The sequence below is a fragment of the Falco naumanni genome, chromosome 12 (genome assembly GCF_017639655.2).
Source record: "Falco naumanni isolate bFalNau1 chromosome 12, bFalNau1.pat, whole genome shotgun sequence".
Taxonomy (NCBI): domain Eukaryota; kingdom Metazoa; phylum Chordata; class Aves; order Falconiformes; family Falconidae; genus Falco; species Falco naumanni.
In genome coordinates, this window is record NC_054065.1 from 382,867 (window position 1) to 406,455 (window position 23,589).

The 23,589-nt window shown below is 47.8% G+C and overlaps 1 protein-coding gene across 4 annotated transcripts in view; it reads right to left on the minus strand.

The window, feature by feature from the left end:
* The window catches only part of SLC24A3 (solute carrier family 24 member 3), a 185,877-nt gene that overhangs the window by 43,266 nt on the left and 119,022 nt on the right, over nucleotides 1-23,589 (minus strand). For all 4 annotated transcript variants that reach the window (XM_040612246.1, XM_040612245.1, XM_040612249.1 and 1 more), the window contains exon 7: nucleotides 4,614-4,688. In XM_040612246.1, coding sequence (XP_040468180.1) covers nucleotides 4,614-4,688 — 75 coding nt within the window. The remainder of the gene's footprint in view (nucleotides 1-4,613; nucleotides 4,689-23,589) is intronic.

The window sequence follows — 23,589 nt, forward strand, 5'->3', positions numbered from 1 at the left end:
GCAGGGGACAGAGAGGACAGAGCAGCTCAGGGCAATGGGAGTAAGCTCTGGCCTGTTCTGGCACTGCCCTCTGGCCCAGCCTCTGAACTTCCCCACCCTTCATCTCTCACCCAGCAAAGGCAGGCAGGGGCTCCCTCCCAAGCACCGCCGGATCCTTGCGTGACTGGGGCTGTGGCAGCAGAAGTGGTTACAGGCCGCACGGAAGCGAGCCAGCGCAGGGGCTCTGCCTGCTCAGAGCTGCGCGGTAGGCCTCACCCGAGCCACGGCTTCTTCCACCGCCTGGCCCCGAGCGGCAGCTGGGCCATCACGGTGGGGATTTATGGCCAGCTCCACAGCTGCTGCGAGGCTTTGCTGCCTGAAGGCTGGGCCCAGGGCGTTCTTTCCTCAAGATCTGTGTGACCGCCACGCTAGCTGACTGCGACGGCTGCTTTGGCACACCTGCAGACGGATGCTGAAGCTTTTGTAACCACGCTGGGCCAGCCGCCTCGGGCGACAAGCGCCTCTCGAGGTGCGAGGGGCGTGCTGGGTGAAGGCAGCGCGGTGCCGGGGGGGGGCGCCGGTGCGGGCAGGGCCTGCCCGGGCTGGCCCCGGGGGCGACCGGCAGGTGGCCGCAGCGGTCCACAGCCCGCGCCCCACCGCGGCGGCTGCGGCAGGGCGGGGGGCGCTGGGCTCCGCCGCCCCTCCCGCCAGAGGCGGGCAGCGGTGGCGAGCTGCTCCCGCCGTCCACCTCGGCTGTCACCCGCGGGGCTGGGGGCCTCGGCGCCGCTCAGCCGGTGTGCCGTGACCGCCTACAACGGCTGCTGCGGCGGGAGCGCCCCAGGGCCGGCCGGGCCGCCGCGGGTGGTGGCAGGGTGCGCGGGATCTCTTCTCGGGGAGGCCGGAGCCGGCGCTGCGCGCAGCACCCAGCGGCCCGGACAGCCGCCCTGTCCCGCCAGCCCCGGCGGGCAGCGCAGGCTCCATTCAGGCCCCCCAAAGGCCCACGCGGAGCGGCGGGAATCCCGCCTCGCCCCGGGGAAGCGGGAGCCCTGGCAGCGCGCCGGGGAAGCGGGGGCAGGGGGCCGAGCCCGCCAGGGAAGCGGGGCAGGGGGACCGAGCCCGCCGGGGAAGCGGGGGCAGGGGGCCGAGCCCGCCGGGGAAGCGGGGGCAGGGGGCCGAGCCCGCCGGGGAAGCGGGGGCAGGGGGCCGAGCCCGCCGGGGAAGCGGGGGCAGGGGGCCGAGCCCGCCGGGGAAGCGGGGGCAGGGGGCCGAGCCCGCCGGGGAAGCGGGGGCAGGGGGCCGAGCCCGCCGGGGAAGCGGGGGCAGGGGGCCGAGCCCGCCAGGGAAGCGGGGCAGGGGACCGAGCCCGCCGGGGAAGCGGGGACAGGGGGCCGAGCCCGCCGGGGAAGCGGGGACAGGGGGCCGAGCCCGCCGGGGAAGCGGGGGCAGGGGGCCGAGCCCGCCGGGGAAGCGGGGGCAGGGGGCCGAGCCCGCCGGGGAAGCGGGGACAGGGGGCCGAGCCCGCCGGCGACCAGCCGCCCTGTGCAGCCCACGGCAACCCCCGCGCGGCGGCAATGCCCCCGCTGGATAGCGGAAGAAAACACGGCCACAAAAACGTTCCCCGTGCTGTTAGGGCTCGGTCACCAGGATCTAATCCAACAAGTCCTGGTTTAGGTTACAACGCGCTGGTGTGAAGGGACATGAAAACATGTGCGCTGAGCTTCGTGATTAAAAATAGCACCCATGCCACTTCTGTCGCTAATGACTCTAACCAAATCCCTGCAAGTCAGGGTACACAGGCATCTTTTTCCTTTCAAGGGAAATAAGGAGTAACAGTTTTGCCAGGCTCTACAAGACGAAGAGGTAGCTTTGCCATACTATTGTAAGGTTTTTAAAAAATAAAAAACACAAGACCGAATCAAGGTGAGGTAAGTGCTGTTTATCCACTTCCAATCCCTGTGATTTAGAGTTCACTCATTTCTTATCAAACGGCCCGGAGCAGCGAACAGGTGAATTTACACCGTTTTGCTCTTTATTACTGCAGCACTGTAATTCCTCTGCTAGTGGAAATGGAAGGAGACAAAGTCACATTGATTTACCCAACAGAATAACAAGCTTTTTAAAGTTGCAGCATCTCAACGTTGGCAGGAATGTATTTATCTCCCCTCAGGTGTGTTTATGATTAGTAAAAAACACCAGTGGAGTACAACTGACAATACGGCACTACAAGCTGCTGTTTAAAATACCGTGAGAGCAACCTTCTACAGGCAGTATCGTCCCTTAAGAAAGATGATTGTATTTCAGCGGCAGCTAAGTCTCAACGCCCTGATAGGAAAAGATAGCCTTATATGGCAAAGCATTTAAGCACCCTCCAAAATTTAAGGCAAACAGAAATCTAACAAAGGAACCAAGTGCAGGTCCTGCTAAGCTTTGCACGGAGCCTGTGGCTTCTCTCCCAGCTGAGCCATCAGGGACTGGAGAGCCAGTATTTGAATAACAACGTGTTGCCACCTAAATTTGATTCTGCCTTAAAAGGATAGGAAAGATCTAAGCCGCTGTGAAGGCAGGGGTCCCTCGGTGAGTGAAAGGGAGGAGAAACTTCTCAAACTGAAGCGATGTTTAGCTCTGAAATGAGAAAACCTCCTTTACCATCAACTGGGGAGCAATACTGCATATAAAAGGGTCAGCAAATCAGGTGGAAGCTAACTCTTTAACCATTTAAAGTGTTTTCCCTTCCTTGCATCTTTCTTTTTCTCTAACAGGTGTTTAAAAGTCATTTGCAGTAATTGCTGCGGAGTGACCTGAAGAGAAGTGGGATGCGCTTCACACCTCCCAAGCCACAATTAGCCACGTGGTGCTGTAACATGGACTAAGAGTTCTGGCAATGCCTTCAAGCCTCCACTGTTGCCTGGAGTTGCACAGTCCTGCTACCCTGCCTGCGTGAAGGGCTCTGAACCTCACAGCTGCTAAGTTGAGCGGAAGAGTGGACATACATCTAGAGAGAAGCTAACCCAAGGCTTAGGGGAAAAAATAACTGTATCCTGGTATTATGGGATACACTCCCAAAAGAAAAGGACTTCTGCGGTTCTGTAATGATGAAGAACAGCTTATATAGAGATAAAGTATAGGAGAGAAGTCTTAAGGATCATAGAAATGTCTGTTCAGTGAGCCACACAACTTTCTCCTTATGTAGGACACATAGCTAGGAATTTCAGGGCTGCACGGGACACGGTAAAATAAAGAATGGCTCTCAACATCCTGAAGCAGGTGACAACCACAAGGGTGAACCAGCCATGAAAAAAAATCTGCCTTGGTTAAAGAATTTAAAAACCAGTGACAGATTCAACAGATTTTTAACTTGTTTGCCACCATGCAATAAATGAAACACCCAATCCAAAAACCAGGAGGCTAAATGCCAGGCAACTTCCCACATCTGTGCTTCTTGTGGAGTGAACTAAAAGAACACCTGCTAGATGTCTTTAAGCCCATGCAATGTAATTTATTACAATTAGGGGTGTGGCCTGGTTTGTTGTTTAACAACAATTTCTGCTATGAGGTTACTGTCAAGCTGACAAACCAAAAAAAAAAGTTATTTATTTTGCAGCTCATTCCTAATAGTTAAGTAGAAGCGTTATTTTTCATCAGGTGCAAAAAGGCTGGCCTTGCAGTATGGGGAATAAAAGTAAAAAGGCTGAGGCAAACCCTCTGTTTGAGATAAGACAGAGGCCTTTACACCTACAGAATAATTATGGTACACAGACACATGCAGAATGAAAGCAAGACAAAACACAGTGTTCAAACTGTGACTAAAAAAAGTAGTGCAAACTTCAGAAATGCAAGTGTACATTGTCTGACTTCGAAGCTTCCTTCTTGCTTACATGTGGAAGTTGACTTTACTTAAAAAAAAACCAAAAAACCCAACAACAACAAAGCCCAGAAATAAAAAAAAGCAAAGTAGAAACCGTTACCAGGAAAGTCAGTTTTTACATTTCCTGACTTTAGTATTGGTTGCAAAAGTAATGCTAAACTGATGGCAGTATCTTTATCTAAACACTTGTGCTAACATTTTCTCACTGCATAGCCTGATTCTGAAAGATTCAGAGTACTTGCTGAGCTTGCTGAAAGCTGGAACAGAAGCACCACGAAGAATTACTGAAACTATAGCTTTCATTAGAGGATTTGCTGCTAGCATGCACTGAACAAGACCTGCTCCGACTATGTGCAAAAAAAAGTTTTGTAGTTGTTGAGTAATATCCTCTGGGCACAAATGCTGCCTCTCCACACAGGTCAGGTCAGACATTTTTTAGGAAGCCACGAGGGTCGCTGTCAGGAGAGGGCTGACCAACACATCTGCTCCAGGGACTGCAGCGGGGTTTCAGCTCGGCACCCAATGCCTGCACTGGGACTGGAGAACCACACCTCTCCCCAGCTGTTGCTCTGGGCTTTCTGGACGCTCCTCAATCTCTCACCCTTGGGCCAAGCTTTTCTATGGAACCAGGGAGATCACAAGAACATTCTTCCATGAGCAGAAAACCACAAGACTCCTGGAGCTAGGATCTTAGCTACAAGACTATGATTTCTTAGCAGGTTTCCTTTACATGTGGGCTCCCACAGAAGAATAACCTTCAAAAACTTACCACAATGAGTGCAACAACAGACAGTGTATAGTAGATTGAATCTCTCAAGAGACTCCACGATGACAGTGCAACAACCTGGGAAAACAGGCAAAAAGAGGATGTCAGCCAGGCTCTCACCAGCATGACTGCCACACTAGTGGTGTGTGCCAAAGTTAAGCCCATCATTCTGTGTAAGCTCTCCCCACGCATGCTAGAACATGAAGAGGAGACCCAAGCCAGGAAACTCACTGGCCTCCTGCAGCTGCCAGAGGAATAGTCACTAGGGAGATGAGGGGATGGCCAACTGAAGTGCAAATGACATAAGGTCATGGGCAGCTAAATCACACTAGCATTATCAAAGCCATGAAAAGAAGAATCAAGTCCCAAATGTTTATGGAACCTATGAGCTCAGCAGGCTATCTGGCATCCCTTTCCCCCTGAAATCCCTCCTGTACACACACCACAGAGCCTGCAGTAGCAGTCCCTGCAAGCTGAGCTGTCCCCCAGGCCTGGCTGCAAGTAGCAGCTGGAGGCAGCTGAACCACAGGCGTGGGGGAGGCTTCGAGGGCTGCTGCTGTCAGGGCAGCGGGAAAGGGCTCAGCTTTACCAGCAGCACCCTTCTGCGCTAGCACAACGAGTGTCTTGGTGGAGAATGGTCACAGGAGATGAACAGCCCTGTTGAGTGTCTGCAAGAGGACATGACCACTCTTTCCACCCACCCGGTGGTTCACAGCTGTTTCCTGTATTAATTTCCCCCAGCCTGGGACCCCTGCCTTCCTTGAGACAGGAAACCAGCCTAAAGTGCTGAGCAAGAGTGCAAAGCATGCAATTGTCCAGTAGGCAGGGGAGCACCACCAGACACAGCCCCCAGCTGCTGCTCAGCAATGTGGGTCCTCCCCATCCTTGTCCTACCACCACATGCCCTTGTCCACTGCAAGGCCAGCTGCTGGCGTCTCACACACTAGGTGTCCAGGAAATTTTTAGGCTGCTGGATGGTGGGTTCCTCCTTGCTACAAACGTCAACTTGACCCACACTGATTCACTCAGGGGAGGATAACTTGGGCAACAAAGGTCACACTGCAAAACAAGAGTCCAGCAGCACAGAGCAGCCAGATCCCCAGCACACTGCTAGACAGAACCTCAGCAGAGCCACGGGTTCACCCACCACACTGACAGGTATCACTACAGCTCTCTGTGCATTTGCACAGGTTTTGGGACAAATACTCAACACTCCAGCAAAGCGTTAACAACAAAATCCAGGAATTTATATGCAACAGAGGACAAAATGGGATAGCTGTGCAGTTCATTTCACTTGACACCTTCCAAAGCCATGGAAATGAGGAGGAATTGTCACTGTAGGCTGAATGAGCCTGTGATTCAGATCTTAGAAGAAAAAAATACCACTAAGCTAGCCCTTAAACTCATTAATAGTATTCAAAAGGGCAGATTAAATGCAGTCATGTGGCGGTAACATCTTCCCTATGATTATATTTTTTGCAGTCATAGGAAGACCCCTCAGTAGAAGCTTCTCCTCAAATCTTTATTTCAAATTTCTTGAGTGCATGTCAAACACTGTGGGTCACATCCTTCACAGGTGTAAACCACAAGGAGACAGATGGGAGATGGCTAATTTACACTGACTTGGATCTAGCCCCTGAATGTATAAATGAATTTTCTGACCACATCCTCCAGTGATGCTCGTGCATGAATTCAGTCAAACAAACAGCAACTTCATTTTAATTCCTATGATATATAAAGAAAGGTCCTATTTCAGAGTGCTAGAAAAGATAGTTTCCCAGCTTTCTCTGCATTTTAACTCTTACAATATTGGAATTTTCCAAAACTACTAGCAAAACAAATGCTGTAAAAAAATACTGACCGTTATACTAAAAAATACCTGCAGCCTCTTTAATACTATGGCTTTTTAAAGTGGATGGAATTTATGACCAGTATAAAGTCTCTTTATGCAATCATTGACATGTCAGAAAATCCTATCTAAAATAAAAAAGCAGGCCTTTAAGTCCTTGAGTCAGATTAGATTTATACCACCTGACAATACATTCCAATACATGTAGGGATAGATGAATGGAGATGCTTTATGATGGAAATTTCCCAATGTAGAAACGTGGAGTTAGGTTCATAATTCTATTCAGAGATCTTTAATTAAATCTCACATCTTATAGATAGCGAGCCCCTTCATTTTGATTGAGCATCTTTTGTAAGAGAGTTTATAATGACGTTATTCCACTCAGCTTTTATGATGCTGCTTAAGTTCCTATGCACTTTTCTCAGCATAGATGTCGGTGGGGATTTTGTAGCTGCAGACTTAAGCTCTGCCTAATAATAGAGTTACAACATTTCTGAAACAAATGACAAACATATGAACAGGCTTGCTGGCAACTGTCGCTATTCTATCTCATGAAGTCTCTCCTGGGTACAGGGGGTGTTGTCACAATGCCACACAGCGTACCTGTGAAAGCAAGATGACCCAGTTACTGCAAATCAAGCTAGTACCTCTCCTGTTCTTTCATATTCTACTATAATCTTTGCAGGGAATTTCCTCAGACACCTGAATGAGCACATTAAGATCCAGATGCTTAAATGCAGCTATCTAGGAGGGACCTAGAGCACAAAAGCCATAGACCAAGAAGACACTGGGAAGTGCAAGGACTCTTACATTGAGTTCAGACTGGACTGAAGGGAACATGCTCATGCCTGGGACTTGTACATGCTGCTCACATTTCACAGATATCCTAGTAGGTCTCCCTGATGCAGTAACTAGGGGACAATTAAATCTCAGCCCTCCTTAGACCATGAGTCATTTTACTGAAGTCTGTGAACCATTTGATCACCGGGAAGAACAATCTGATATAGGAAAGCTGTGCGCATAAGGTAACCATGCACTGAGGGTAAAAGGAGCTAATTAGCACTGAGGGAACTGGCAGCACTTCCAGCCTGCTCACAAGAATCACGTAGTCTAGTTATAACTGTCCAGATCTTGAATGCCTAAGCTGTGCCATATAGTCTTGCAGCAACCAAGGACTCCATATAAATCTTAAAGCACTGGAAACCACTTAAATTACAGTTTACCAGACTAAGGCAGAAAGGAAATCAGGGAAACCGTTTAGGCATGATCAAATTTGAGTTTTAAATCAGCAATACTGTAACCCAGTGGAGAGCTGGTCCTCTGGGAGCCGAGCATAAGGACGCAGCTGTAAAATGACTGTCCATCAGGTTATGCTTCCTCCATTTGAAGGAAGTATCCAAAATTCAAACCCCAGACAAGTGCCCGTTAGCCCTCTCTTGACTACTATACCGGGGACTGAAAGGAAGAGCTCTTTAGACCAGGCTTAAATGAGAGCAACCCCCGATGAGTCCAACACAGATGAGGACCGATAGTGCATTCTCACCTGCATACCACAGCATCATTCCTATGGATAAAACAACCCATATTAGATATCTGGTTTTGCATTGGTAAACTTTTGCCCTGCAAACTCCTAGGTGTAACACTTACTACTCTGAAAGCTTATTTCCCTTTTTGGAGGGCTGGAGAGCAGAGAAATCAAGATTTTATCCGTTTCTGCTTGATTTCTGCAGTTCTTAACTCCTAAAGCAGCGGCCCCAGGCAGCACACACAACCTCCTCCAATATACACATGGGGATAAGCTACCTGGGAGAAAATCCCTGAAAATCAGACACTGGCAGCTGCTGCTTTTGCCACCTAGGTTTGATCAGGGCAGCCAGGGCCTCAGTAGCAATATACTCTGTGCCCCCTCCTAGGGCTTCACCAATATCCTCTGTAAAACTGACCCTTCTCTTCTGCTCTTCCATATTATTTCCCTCCCCTCAGCAGTGAGGAAGCTTTTCTCCCATCCACAGGAGACCTGGCGACAGAGGCTGTGCAGCTGGCTGTGCTACTCACCTGCTTTCCCCATTACAATGATGAGCCTGAGATGAAGGAGGTGACACAGAATGTGGGTGCTGCTACCTTGGTAAGGATGTTTGTACTCCTGCTGCTGCCAACAAAGGTGCAAGGCAGTCCAGAGGGGTATGCGCCGCTGGATATCTTCTCTGCTCAATTTTCCATGGGAAGCATATCAAATGTTATTTAAGCACATCCACGTTATTCAGGGACCTTTTCCACTCTGAATTGCTCCAGGGCTTTTCCTCCTCTCATGGCCCATTCTTTGCTTGACATTCTTGGGCTGAACAATCAGCTACAAACACTGCCTGGAAATGCTAGGCTTTGGAAGCAATCTTCCTAGTCTTGTTTCTCTATCATCTAGAGGTCTAGATTTTCAGGTATTAAGAGCTAATAACTTAGTTTGTTATATGGAGAGGCAGAAATGCTTGGGCAAGGGTGTCAAAAGATTAAAGCCAACCACTGCAGTGATTAGCCTTAAGAGTCTACAGAGATCAACAGAGATGCGCCAATAGTGAATCCACCGCTCAGTGCCTCACAGCTGGAAACATCTCCTTCCCAGCTGCTGTGCACACTGTGTTGTTGACTCCTTATGTGTAGTTTGGATCATTGATGTTAGATCTTGACAGAGAGACTGCCATTCAGCAGAAAGCACTTTCAGGCAAAGATGAATGTTTCTGATGAGTTTTAAAGGGAAGTGGTAGACCGTCTATAATTCATTAGACATAGTTTTAATACAAACATGTCTCTTACCTTACTGCACCAGAAGCAAATGTTCTTACTGACTGACCACGGTGGCTATTTTGGATAGGCTATCTTGTGCAGCTCTAGGGTCCAAGGGTGCTTCCAAATCAATCACCAGTCTGGAATCTTACTCCACACATTTTTAAAGAGGCTGTACTGAAGGCCGCAAAGCTCTTTTCTAGAGAAGCGTCTTTATCTTCTAATGGTCAGCTACAGCCTGAAAGGTGACTGTAAACTGAGACAGCTTTACCTGGCAATGCTGCAAGACAGGTTGAGAAAACAAGCAGCAAACACAAGCCCCTTTTCCCTGCTGCTGTTCTTCTGCCTCCTCAGAGATGGGAAGCCAAGGGAACACGTACCACTGCCAAGCTCTGCTGGGAGCTCTGCTGGGATGGGGACGAGGGGAGCAGGCAGGCAACTGAGTGGTTTCAGTCACAGCGGATACTGCTCCCTCAAGTCTTCATTCAATACGTTTAAATTCCCATTAAGAGTTTGTCAAAAGGCATCCAGAAGCAGAGAATCTGGGTCAGTCTTCATGCTGCCCCTCTTTATGTGACTGTGCAGAAGCAATCAGGGAAGCCCTTACGCCACCCTCACAGGCTGTGATCTGTTTTTTGAATGCTCTCTGTGCTGACTGACAAAACTCTTGCTCACTGTGATACCTTGCAGGCACCCTGAAACACCACAACCAGCCGGCAGTGCACTGCACAAGCCTCTTCAATCTGCTGCAGCAAGACACGCAGTGTGAACCTCCTTGTGCACTACTCCTGGTTTGCAGGAGCTACCCTCAGAGCCAAGGGGTGGCCCTTAAAGCCTGCTGGGGTCCCCTCCAGAAAGTGTTGTTTTCCTGACACTACTGCTCAGCAAATCCTTGACACAACTCCAAATCAGCCCTGTGATAATATGATAGGGTCTCACGTCAAGTTAAATGACTAACTGTTGGCCAATGTTACAGTAAGTAGTGAACTCAGGTGGAGATCGGGGACAGATTTTCAGGGAAATCGGACTGGCTGTAATTTGTAGTTAATACATGTCTTATGCATTTGGAATCATACAAAACCAAAAAGGTCCTCTACCTTAGGTACCAGTCTCATCCTGAAGAGGATGGGAAGATGAAAACCAGCAGTGCTTTACTTTCTTGTGATTTGCAGAATTCAGCCCGCAGCAAAGAATTGGTTTTTACGCACCAAAACCAAGCACTGCTGCAACCCACTGAAGAGAGGCAGGTCACAGCAGAGCCCATCAGCTGAAGTATCTGAGCCACAGCTGAAGAGAACTAGGAAGGGAGAAGCTTCAGGGCACATACTTATTTTGCTGTTCACCCATCCAGGCACAACACATACATAGTTCCAGAATGGGGTAGGTATAGTGCTTAGTATTGTGAGGACCCCAGTCCCTCCTCCATCCAAAGATGAAGCAAGTAACAACCAAATCAGCATTCATTTAAAGAGAGCCTGTGGGGCTCACTCTGCCTTATCATCACTTTAGTGGGTTGAGAATTTCAGTAAGACATTTACCTACAGTCCACTGTGAAATCTTCGCTTATCGATGAGCTTCATTGCCATTGACTGCATTGGTAATAACAGTGATATTAGTTGAGGTTTACTTTTACTTGCTCTGCAGGAATATAAATGGCAGATGCCTTAGCAATAAACATCATTATGGGATCTTAATGACCTTATGCAAATCCAACCAACCATCCTGAAGTCACAGCTGCTCAGCCAAGCCAAGCAGAAAATTAAAATAACTTCCATTAAATGACTGAGACATTTTCTCCACCAGGTACTTGGGAGAGAGGGTGACGACCTGATTGGACACAGCAAAACCTGCCTACAAGGATGGATCCTTGTATGCCAGACATTTATGTTAAAGATAGAACTGTGCTTCATTTTCAAAACTAAAGTTATGAGCAGTTTTTCATCTGTGTCAGTGCTGGGTAGAAATAAGAAAAAAATCGACTTCATGCTCAGGCAGAATTTAATAGGTTCCACTGCCTTTTGTTCAATTAAACACAGTGTAAGGTTCATTCAAATCTGAAAAGTCACAGCAGGTACATGAACAAGACAGAAACAAAGGGATTCTTACAGTTCCTACCAATGGTGGCACTTAAAAATCATGGAGCTTTTCTGGAATACCATCAAACCTCTGGGGAAGTTCCTTGAAGCCCTACATCATTACAAAGACCAGCACCAACTAGCCAGGGCTGCTGTCCACCACAGAGGTGGTCCCTCTATCACATGGACAGAGCTCTGTCATCTTCCTGGGCACACACATCTCACAGGGGGGGAGCACCTGCAGTGCCCAAGCTCCCTCACCACACCAAGCTTCCTCCAGGGCAAGCATGGGGCCGTGATATGCCACAGCTCACTCCTGGTCCCACTTCTTAGGCCCTGCGTGTGTCTGCATGTGGATATACGTGCAGCTGCTGAATTGCTCCCACATGTTGGGCAATAGTAGGCAAGTCTCTGAGCTTTGGAAGCTGGTCCAGGCCTAGAGCCGGTAGCTGATCTTGGGGTCAGCTCATGCTTCCAGGCACCACTTGTGAGCGGGTTGCGAGCCAGATGAATCACTGGGCTGGTGGCCACAGCAGACCGCTCTGGACAGTCCACACTTTGAGGGACCCTCTCCCATCCCATGGCCAACGCACTGAGCTGAAACACCCCTTGCAGACAGCAGCCCAAACCAGAGAACTTAAAAAGACTCCTCCTGCCCAGCCAGTACCTGGAGGCCTCATTTTCACCAGCACCATTCCCACAGTGAAACAAGGCATCGTACGTGAGCTATGGGCTAGATATCCCATATCCAGGGCTTGGTATGGTTTAGAGGGTGGTGAGCTCCTGGTGGCACTTTGACCCACTCCATAATTCAGATGCAGAATCAGCAAAGCCAAGAGAATCCTTCTCAGAGGCTAACATTGGTCCTCAAACATTGGAGGTTTCCAGCCCTCACCAGTGGGACATTTTCCCTTCTGTCTCAATTGCATCTTCCTGGCTGCAGCCTCCACCTGTGCCCCAAGTCTACAAGGAGATTTCTGGCCACATCCTTCCACACTATTGGCCTTTTGGGGATACTCTTCCAAGCATCTCACACCTTCTCTGAGGTCATTTCATCTCAACCAAATCTCCCTCACCTGCTTCGTAAAAAGTCCCACGAACCAGGGTCACAATCCTTTCTGTCACTGAAGATGACAAATGCTGTTGGAAGGGATGGCAGTGTTTCTGTGACTCCAGAGGCAGTCTCTTGAGAATGGGCTGCAGGCAGGGTGAAAGCACATTCTCCCTGTCGCAAGGCAGCCTGCAGCACCCGGCAGCATTTGGCTGCCATGAAAAACAGCAAAGCGAGAGCTAAAGGTAAAGTCTGTGATTCAGAGGCTACAGACTTTGTGCTGTTGGAAAGGTCGTGACCAAACAGAAGGTGGGAAATAGCAACTGCATGTTTAATATTCTGCACACGCTTTCTCTTTCTTTTGCTGCTAAGTGTATCAGTCCTATAGCAACTGCAATGAAGACAGAAGGCAGGAAGGAATTTCTTAAGGTAATTACTCCCATCTTCCAGCAGTCAATCACAAGCTAATAATCATTAGCTGCAAATCAAATACAGCAAAGATCACCAGGTACACTTTTCCCCCTTGCTGCTCCTCTAGTGGTCATCTCTCAGACTCGGACATGTACCTTTGAGTCAATCATGCTGATTCCCACTTTATGGTCCCTGGAGGTAACAAAAACATCAGTGAGAGCAAGGTCCAAACACCTCAGGATGTTTTGCAGGGAGCTGGGGTCAGAGAGCTGCAGAGGCATGAGAAACCGCAGCGAAGGGAAAGCTCTCCACGCTGGCTGGAGCAGCCGCCCGCTCCAGCTGGGACAGCTCCACTGTGCAGGTCAAGGATAGGTGAGGCTGGCTGCCACAATGCCAGGCAAATGATGAGGGACTCTCTCATGACAGCATGGCAGGGGTCCCTGATCCCATGTCCCCTCCTAGCATGCTGAACCACTCTGTGACAGCTGAAATTGTAGACAGGGTCCTGCATAGAAAGTCACTGTCACCTGGGCAGCCTTCCTGGAAAGCTGGCAGGCAGCTGACATCAGCCAAAGGGTCCTGTGCTGGGACTAACAGCACAGTAGGATATCCTGGACTGAATGCCAGGGAGCGGATGCTCCCTTCTGTACCCCACAGTGATGCCACCCTGCTGCTGAGATGCTGAAATCACAGCTGTCCCAATGTCCCAGGACACTGAGTATCCAGGTCAGTCCCCTGACCATAATCTTTACTGACTACCTCCCGGCAAAGACACCAGAGTCCTGCAATGTAGCATCCAGGCTTACCTGGGGCTTTGACCAAGCACAGGTCAGGCCAAAAAAAAAAATCCAGGCCTTAAAATACATGCCTCTGTAAGCCAGTAATTGTGGAGCAGCTCTGAAATGGACTCACTGGGAGGAAAGCTTCCTTCCAATTACCAGCCACCTAATTTTACCACTGGTTTGGCATTCTCTGCAGAGTTCAACCGTCACTCCAGCTCCTGGTTTGTACATTGTGGACCAACTCAATTGATTCTCATTATTTCCCCAAGAATATTTGCTTTTTTAAGCAGCTCTTGATATTTTCATTACTGTGGCAGCAATCCGTCTCTGTGACATTCTCAGAATGGAAACCAGTGGACACTCGCCAAACCTCAGGACAAAGCCAAAAATATTTCCCTGCTCAATTGGTACTCATAATCACCCATGACTTATGCAGATCAGCGTGTCTTTTCAGCTCAGCCTCCTGCAGAGCCAAGGCAGCAGGACCCTGAAGACCTGCATTGGTAAATGGCTCCTGCACCACAGGAGATTCTGTGCAGGATTTGCAGCAGAATTCAAGGACAACTATAGACACGGTACAGGAAGGCCTGCACAGGGCAAACATTTCCCAATCTCCTCAGACTTGTCAGTCCTTGCCAGATATAAGAAGAGATTTTGTGACTTCCCTGCTTTTACACTACCGATGATGTAAGAAAAAAATCCTACCAATGGTAAGTCCACAGTATTGATCTGTGTACAAATTCTGACAGAAAAAACTTGACCTCAAATGTTGATGGTGTTTAGTGGCGATTAGGAACTAGTCTTGTTTTGATGCTGATAGGAATCCATTTTCAGCTCTGCTGATTGCCTCCCCTATTTGTATCCTATTATTGAATGTAGCTCTGTGAAAAAGGTTTTGAAATGCTAATATAACCAAAACACAGCAACTTCTATGATGGCCAGACCAATTCTGGATCACTCACCATCCAGACAGAAATCCTGGCACCCGATCTGCCCGTTACACCAGTCCCCATCACAACTTCCTGAAGCAAAAGAGAGTCTTCTGTACTGTCATGTTGTCCATGGGCCTGAGAGGAGCTTCCTATAAACACCTCACCAATGCCAAACCCTTCCTGGGCCCACACAGCTCATAAATCGCTCGTTACAACTTAAGCAACTGGCTTGCTGCATGCACGTCACTGGTCTGTCATGGTTTCCTTGTGCTTTCCTGTCTGCCTGCTTGGTCCCTCCTGCTGTCTCTGATCACCACCTTTCAGGCTCAAGGGCTACGTTCTGGCTCTGTATTTGCATAACGCACGATAACGTGGAGTTTTAATCCACGGCTGAGAGAGACTGCTAGGTGCTGTAACAACAGCAACAAGGACCTTGGGGGGGTGGGGGGTGTGTGTTATAAATCATCAGGAGGTCCAATCTTACTGATCTCACTGTACAGTTTCTGGTTCAACTTAGATGCAGATGCCAGGCTCCAGAAACCATGAAGTCTCAGTATGAATGCCTCGCCAGACAGAAAATATGCAATCAGCACTCCTTCAAGCTAACCATTTATTGGCCGCTTTGCTAAGCTGGTGCTCAGCACAGGAACATGCTGCTGGCCTGGTTCTGGGAAATAAAGTTACTTCGGGAATAACAAAATGCTTGTACAGCTTGTCAGACCCCTCTGAAAGGAGAACAAAAGGGGTATGGTGTAACAGGTACCTCTGACAGAGCTTATTCACCATGCACAGGTTGATGCTATGTAGCAGTGTCGTGGGGACAAGGCATGACACTCACAGAGAGCAGGACAAAGTCACCTTCAGTGTATTCTGGTTAACAGACTGCATAGTTAACACCAACCATGTTTGCTCACACCAGGGTTACAAACTTGCTGTAAATCCACAGATCTGTGAGTCCAAATAACACCAACACTTGTGTTAAAGGGGTGGTGGGAAAGGAATCTAATTTGCTTCAGCAATCAGAGTCGCTCTGTTGCCTGCCAGTGCCAAACACCCCAGCAGGAAAATCTCAGGGAAAAGCAGCACCCTGCTGCTCTTACAGTGGGTGAACATCCTCCTCGATTGCGCTGATAAAACACAGAGAAGGATGCAAGAGACAGAGGAGCCTGCTGAGCTGCCTGCCCAGAGAGCAGCAGGGAAGGAAGCCGGAGCAGCAGGTACCTTCTGCTGCTGGCCCTAGCTGGGAGCACCCTCTTTATTCCGGGGGCGTGCAAGGACTTTACTGGAGTAAACTAGAGTTTACTACAGAAAGGCTGCAGCCTCTCAACTTTAAGGACCCTTGGGCAACATCTCTATATTAACTGATGCCTCTCGGTACTGAAACTCCACTGACATCTTTCTGCCCTCTCTGCAGTCTGAGCTGCTTGCTGATCACCTGACTTTCCGTAGGACAGCGGGAATGCTGCTCGCAGCACCCTCCCTCTGTTCTTCCCATACTTAGTGTTTCACACACACATGGCCATGCCAGCTGCTCTATGTTCCCACCAGGACCACAGCCTTGACTTCTGGGACAAATTCTGTCTTCAGTTGAAGTCTCAGTGCTGGATCCTTGTATGGCTTATTACCCTGTCCCTTTCATGCTTTCAAGTCTGCAACACTCTTCTATCAGTGAAAGAGCAGGCCCACAGCCACTATAAAATGTTGTCAGCATAAAACCACATCATGCCCTGGAGTAGAAGAGCAGCATATAGTCCAACAGGTGCCATTAGGTTCTCCTTAAACTACTTATCCACAGTTTTACATTTTCCATTGATGGTCACAGACCAAGAAAGAAAAAAACCCAAAATCAACATTCCAACTCTCTCCTCCCAAAACTCCTCCACAATCCAGGAGAAGGGGAAATAAAAAAGAAAAAAAAAAGCTCACAAATGCAATCATAAAACCAAGGGTCAGTAACGACTCCAGTCTGAGTTGTCAGTGAAATTAAAGCTTAAAAGATTAAGACGCATGCAAGCTAACTGTATGACAGAACTAGGTTAAAAAAAAAAAAAGATAACAAAAGTCTCAGTCTCTTCAATAAACAATGTTCTACCTGGTTATTAAATCTGTTCAGTCTCCTCATCTCAGCTCTTCACTATTTGTAACACCTATTTATATGGTATATTTTCACACCGAGATAAAACTGAGCGCACGTCGGTTCATGATTCTGAGAGGCATCCCCAGCTTACACAAGGTTTTACTGTGCCTTGGACAGAGGAGAGCCTTCTGAATTTAGTTTATTTCCTCAAGTAAGAGAACACCACTGGAGAAGGAGGCGGCAGGTCAGACAGTCAATGTAGTCCTTTTTTACTCCAGTGTTATGGAGGGATGACACCTGGCCACCAGCTAGACCCCTTGACAGAGGAAACAGCTGGAAGAGCCTCTAAAAAAACCAAGAATATCTCTGGCAAAACCCAGCATGCATGGTCCCCTGCTACATGCAGAGTAGCCTGCCTTGTTCTGGGGAAAGGTGAAATAGAGAAACCAGAACTCAATTGAGAAACACAGCAGTTAAATGATTGTTAACGAATCAGGCTATGCAGGTTGAAAATTAGTTTGACGCTGGAGTGACTTGCAGCTCATAGCTATACTGCTTTCACCTAGGCACTTTTCACTAACCTATTCTCATCCTTCATCCTCTTCTGCAACATTGCAAAAGGCTGCAGTTTAGTGCAGGATGAGGACAGCGGAGGACTGGATGACATGCTGAGAAAGCAGCAAAAAAGAGAAGAATCTGGACAGGGGAATTTTCAAAATTGAACAAACTCTGCTTGTGCTGGCTTGAATGAGAGCTGAATTAAGCAAGCATTGACTGCTACCAAGAATCCCAAATCTTTTACACCAAGGACGATGAGAGGGCAGTGGAAGGAGGGGAGGAGAATTTGTGAAGCACAAACATGAGAGTGAGAGAATACAGTACAGAGTGACTGAGGCTTGGAGAGGACCCTAGGTACGGTCAGTCTCCCCATACACAGTTGGTTTGCAATCATGGAAAAAGCCTAATACAATCCATCACAACACAGACAACAGACTCCATGCCTGTATCTCTTGCCTGCTATCTAGTATGCATCCCTGTGAAATGCTGCTGAACTTATGTTAGAAGGGCTGCACCTGCTACCATTTCATATCTTGCAGCATTATTCTCTTACTTTCTCATAGTCTTCCTTTGCCACTAGAAAGCGAAGCAGATACAGCAGCTAAATAATCAATGTTTGGGTTATGTGACTTAGCTGTACAATTGTAAGAACATGCATTAGTGTTGCAGGTGCACAGACAGCTGAGGAAACGGCTACAGACACATCCAACTTGCACTACATCAGCATTTCGGGAATAAAGACAGTTCTTAATATATTTCCATATACTAAAACGATCTACGACTTGAAAATAGCACCTACTGCCTGGATGAAATAAGGCAAATCTTCCTCAGTGTACGTGTGCAGGCTAAGACATCGGCACAATATTGCAACAGGGTGTGAGAAGAAAGAAGGAAAAACTTCTAAGGCTTGCTGCCATGGCCAAGTGGGCTGCACTCAGCCATCCATGAGCATAAACTTTCTCTCTCTCTGTGACTGCAAAACATGTCAGAGGTTGAGCTGCTCAGCTTCCAGAGGCCCAGCTTAAAATATTTTCAAGAGACCTGATTTCCAGAGTGTGGACACTAGTTTAGAAAACTTAGCCTTTGCAGGCAGTTTTGGTTTGGCTATCAAAAATGCAGACAACCTGCACTGATTGTCAGTTTTTGAAAAATGGTCCTCTTGTGCCAAGAATAAAGACCACAAGAGATTTCATTCCTCCTACCAGCGAGAAGAAACAGAAATAATATATATATATATATTAAAAAAAATAATAATCCCTCCAGTCCAGAATCTGAATCCTCACTGGTGGTCCACCAAGTGTCATCAACACTAACTGGAAGAGAAAAGCAAGCCAATTTCAGGCTACTGAAACACATTTCTAATTTCAGTAACAAACCACGGCAGAAATATTTTTTTATATAATCTAGAAACACCTTAGTTTTGAAATTATTAAGAAACCCACCGACTCTTAAGGGTCTGATGGGTAGAGGTGTCTCTGACTTACAGTGGATTTGAAACTTTTTCAGATTTTCAGCACTTTAAAAACAAACATGGGAGACAAGGGGTTTATTATATTTAACACTAACAGAAATGTCTTTATGGCTGTTTAAAGCAATTTTGCTTGCTTGCATTTGTTTGTCTTTCACTAGAGTTTGTAACACACACAACTTCAGCTCTGGGCTGGTGCACGACAGCCACATAGCTGCACTTCCCAATCTGTTGACATTATTCAAACCAACCCATTTTCCAACCTAACAATGTCCTTTCTGGCTGAGCCACAAAAGAAAAAGGAGCACAATGATACATTAAAGCTAATTTTAATCTACATCAGTTGGTTTTTAGCATGAGAGCAGCTCTTCAGGAGCACTACAACACTACCACAGTTATTTGGAAACCCTAATGTGAGGTGTAACAGCAGACAGCACAAACGAGTTGTGTGGCTTTTAGACACCCATCCTGCGACCAGCTCAGTCTGCAGAAATGAGTTTGGTTGCAACTGCTTGCAGAACTGGGGCTCTAGCTATCGAGGTGATAAATTCCTTAAAATTTAAAAATTAAATACATAAATAAATGAAGTGGAAGCTTTTCTAATGACTGCCTTGCTTGAGGGCTTCTGGCAGCCTACTCCCAAGCTACTTCAGACTGACCGCTAAGCATTAAGCACTTTTTCCCTTCGCACAGCTCCAGCCCCCTGCAGCATTTTCCCACGTGAGCCAGGACGAGAGACGGACCGGGCTCAGCCAGCTGCGGACCAGCCAACCCTGGGTGGGTGCCTGCAAGCAAGATGGCCAAGACCTCCGCAGCTCCTAACACCGACTTCCAGCATGCTCCGAGCACGTATGGGGAACCCCTTGACTCTGAAGACAGAGGTGACAAGCACCACAGCAGCATTCTGAGTCAAGACACAGCGTAGCCTAAGGCCTGCTGGGTGTTTGGAGCAAGGAGAGCTCACGGGCATCGGGGGCTTCCCAGTTTGGACTTGCCGTGCTGGGTAAGGGAGTTGTGCTATAGGCCTTTTAATGACTTCAGAGACGCGTCCAGAAAGAAGCCTCTCACGGTGGTTGCATCTCTACAGGGATTACAGAGCAGGGATGGTGGGGTCCTTTAGCTGTGGGCAGATGTGTCACAAGCGCTCCAGCATAAACTGCCCATGTGGTACACCAAGTCTGCAGCTTGTGGAAGAGATGAAAACAGTGGAAAATGTGATTGCCCTGGCTTTAAAGCAGGCTCCTGTATCTCCTTGGCACCTGGACAAAGTCAGCCAGGAGGAGTCCGGTCAAGGAGCCACAGAACAGAGGAGCGGGGAGAGGAGAAGGAATCTGGACCACTGTGGGACTGGGGAAAAGGTGGATGCTTGAGACAGCCATGGGGTAGGTCCACCATCCAGGGGGAAAATCTGTCTGGAGAAAGCTTTTTCTCTCCAGCCTCAAGAAATGGGGAGTGGGGGGTGGGCTGGGAGGCAGATCGAATGGAAAGAAACCTGGAGCATCTGGGTGCTTAGAAGGAACATCATCACACTAGCCAAAGCAAGCACTACATGTTAGGAGGTGAAGCAAAGTCACTTGTTTAATTCAGGTCAAGAACAGTCCCAGGGATGAAACCAGGGCTCGTGATGACAGAAGTACTTTGTGTCCCCCACTTGCAGAAGGTGGAACGTGAGCTGAGACCCAGGAGAAGAACAGGGGCTCGTTTGGCTGAAGCAGCTGAATGCTCGCAAGGAGAGCCAGGCTATACGGGCATTAAGATGCCCCCTTAATCCAAGGCCAGCCCAGCAAGGAAACCCTTGTGCAACGCTAAGGTGGAGCAGCCAGAAGAGCACCCGCAGCCAGAGGGAGCTGCCCTCTGAACGAAGAGCGTGCCACAGGATGCTATACGTTCAGGGAAAAACACAGGTCTGTGCCAGCTCTAATTGGCCCCTAAAATGACAAGTTATTCCTTTGTATTTAATCTCTCTGTTCTTTGTTTCCCCGTCTTTAAAACATCCCTTCATCTCACAGAGATTTTGGGAAAATTAATTAATTGTTCTTCAACTGCTCAGATACAATAGCGATGAAATCGGCAGAAGTTCAAGAGGAAATTAATAATTCTGCCTCTGGAAGAAGGCTTGAATAAAGTCTGGTAAATAAGACAGAAGGGCACACACTGAACAATGAAGAGAAAACAAAATAATGAATAGCTGCTCATTAAAGTGAGCAAAGTCCATTCTGCGCACTGAGGGAGGCAGAGACTCTGTGGAGAAACCAGCATGGGATCCTGTAATTAAAGACTGTATAATAATGCTTACATGCCAGGGGGGCAAATTAGGGTTGCACAAGGAACCTTAACACTGCTATTTTCTAACTTTTCAGGGTTTGACTTTCAACCTTAACAATGCTCTTTTAACACAGTTTTCAGGTGTGCAGTGTCATACAGAGGTGTGGGCATCATACTTTCCTTCTCGGGTCCCAGCAGTGGGATGTCTGTTCTGATTTATTCTGAGAAGTGCACACTTACAAGCCATTAAAGGCTTAGAAAAACAATCAGTCAGTGTTCAAGTAAATGCGTACCAGCTTTTTGGGACTGTGGGTTTTGTTTCTTTTTTTAAACAAGGTGCACGTAGCCAAACCCAGTATTTTCTTAAGCCAAAGAATAATACATCCAACACAGCACATACATACTACAACCAAATAGAAAAATAAAACATATCCTGGAGAGCGCTGGTCAGTATTTTGTAATTCAACCTTTTGCCAGTCAAAAAAACCCCAACAACCAAACAACAACAACAAAAAATTTTCTCACGATACTGAACAGTTCTGCAAAAATAGAGTGCTTACGGAAATGCTGCAGAAGTCTCCTGGCAGGTTTCAGTTCTGGGTTTCCCAGCCCACAGCCAATACAGCACTCCACCACCAGGCAGCAGCCCCATAACATCCAGCACAGGGACATTTCCCTCCCCAACTCTGAGCTGAGCACCCCAGGAGGGTCTGAAGCAGCCCTGCCACAGACTTACGGCTTACAGGGTGCTGCTGTCTGTGCTGCTCTCCACCCGCCACCTGGACTGCCGGTATCTCCCAGCAACTGAACAGCAGCTCGCGCTGTTGGGTTCTGACCAGCTAATGGGACCCCAATGTGCTACCACACCTGCTGCTGCAAACTGCCCTCATCAACACATAAAAGTTCCCACTAGAACACCACTGCTACTGCTGGCAGGTGTTAGAGGAAAGCAAGGGTGAGATTACCTCCGCCCCCTCTGCAATTCCCCTTGTGGAAATCAGCAGTGTGATCGCCTTGAAACTGCCACTCCCCTGTGAAAGGCATCCCACGTGTAAGACAGGGGGAACAAAGCGTCAATCCCTCTTGCCCACCCTGGCAATTTGCAGCAGCCACCTCCCAACAGCAGAACATGTAATGATGGGGTTTGATGAACACAAGGGCCACGTCAGCATCATTGGGTCCACAGGCGTGGGCTTAATTTTTGGCTTCTCTCCTCGCACCTGACAAATCTGAAAGTCTCCCAGTCTCAAATCGAGATGCCTGAACAGCACTTTGCAGGTCAGGATTCCCAGAAAATAAGTCTGTTCCCTAAGCAGTCTGGGACGAGGCTCAGAAGACAGCAAAGTTTGTCTGGTAAATCCCTACTCATTGACTCACTGCTCTCATCTGAAAATCAGAGGACTCCAGCTGCTGACTCCTCATCTGAGCTCAGAAAAGAAAATCCAGCTCTAACCAAACCCAGCTAGAGCACAGCGAGCAGCTTAGACTGATGGCCTGCCTCCAGGCTCACCTGGCCCATTACAAGGCAACTCGAAACTGAGATCCAGGTCCCCGGCACAATTTAAATCCGAGTGCCAACCAAATTTAGCACCTACATTAGTACATCAACAGATACACTATTGATAATAAAACCAAGTTCCTATTAATACTAATGCAAAACAAAAAGATAATCACATCAGTACAAGGAATACTTTTTTGAGTGGTTGAGAGTGGGAAAAAAGGAAAAGCACTGACCAAACCAGAGTTTTATCTAAAATATTGGAATTATTTAAATTGAGGTTTCTCATATGCTCACTTAAATCATGATTCTACGCAGTGACATCAATCATTGCAGTTCTCACTCACCCTCTGTGGGTTAAACTGACCCAAAGAGAGGTTAAGTGACTTGACAAAACCACACACAAATCAGAATCAGGGAAAACAAAGTTGGGACAAATCAGTTGAAATCTCAACTCCTGGCTTCAAAGAGACTTGTAGACCACGTGCTGGGATGACTTACAGCAGCCCATCCCTGGTTTGAACTTCTGAAAGCTACCACACTACCACACCTGGAAGGCTGAAGGAATATATGAGAGCATTTTGGCTGTGTTATATCCTTCAGAAACAAACATCTCCCACCAGTAAATGGTCTCTCACGAAGACTGACATTCTCCGTCAACCCCTGAATCCTAGCAAGCCTTTTCCACTGAAAGCTGTGATTTGTAGATACTTCTTAGCCGGTGTGAGGCATACAATCAATACTGTGGGGAGCAAAAATCAGAAGAATTAGCTCCTCTGCTGTCCTGCTAAACAGTTAATCATCTTCATTTGATTGAAAAAAGCAACCTGAGCAAAAAGTCCTATTGATTACATGAGAACACCTCTGGGGAACACAGCTTCATGCTCCGGGAAAGTTTTGGTCATTAAAAATTGGCCTGAATCAATTGGGCTTTCATGGTAAGAGTTATGGTAGAACCACTAACATACTGAGCAGCACGCTGTAGCTTCCAGCTTCACGTTCCCATGCAAATTAAGGGAGCTTAGGTGGCTAAAAATTACTTCTGTGGACCTTTTCTGAAGCCTCCCCATAATGAATATGTTCACTTTCAACCTGAAAAAGTTCATTGCTAACAAAACAAAATTGGATTACAAACTTTCCCAGGAAAGCCCAATTTCTCAGCATGCTTTCTCATACTGACCAAGTTATTGCAAGCCCCTTCTCTTAAGTTCTTCTTCTGGAGCTAATTAACCTAT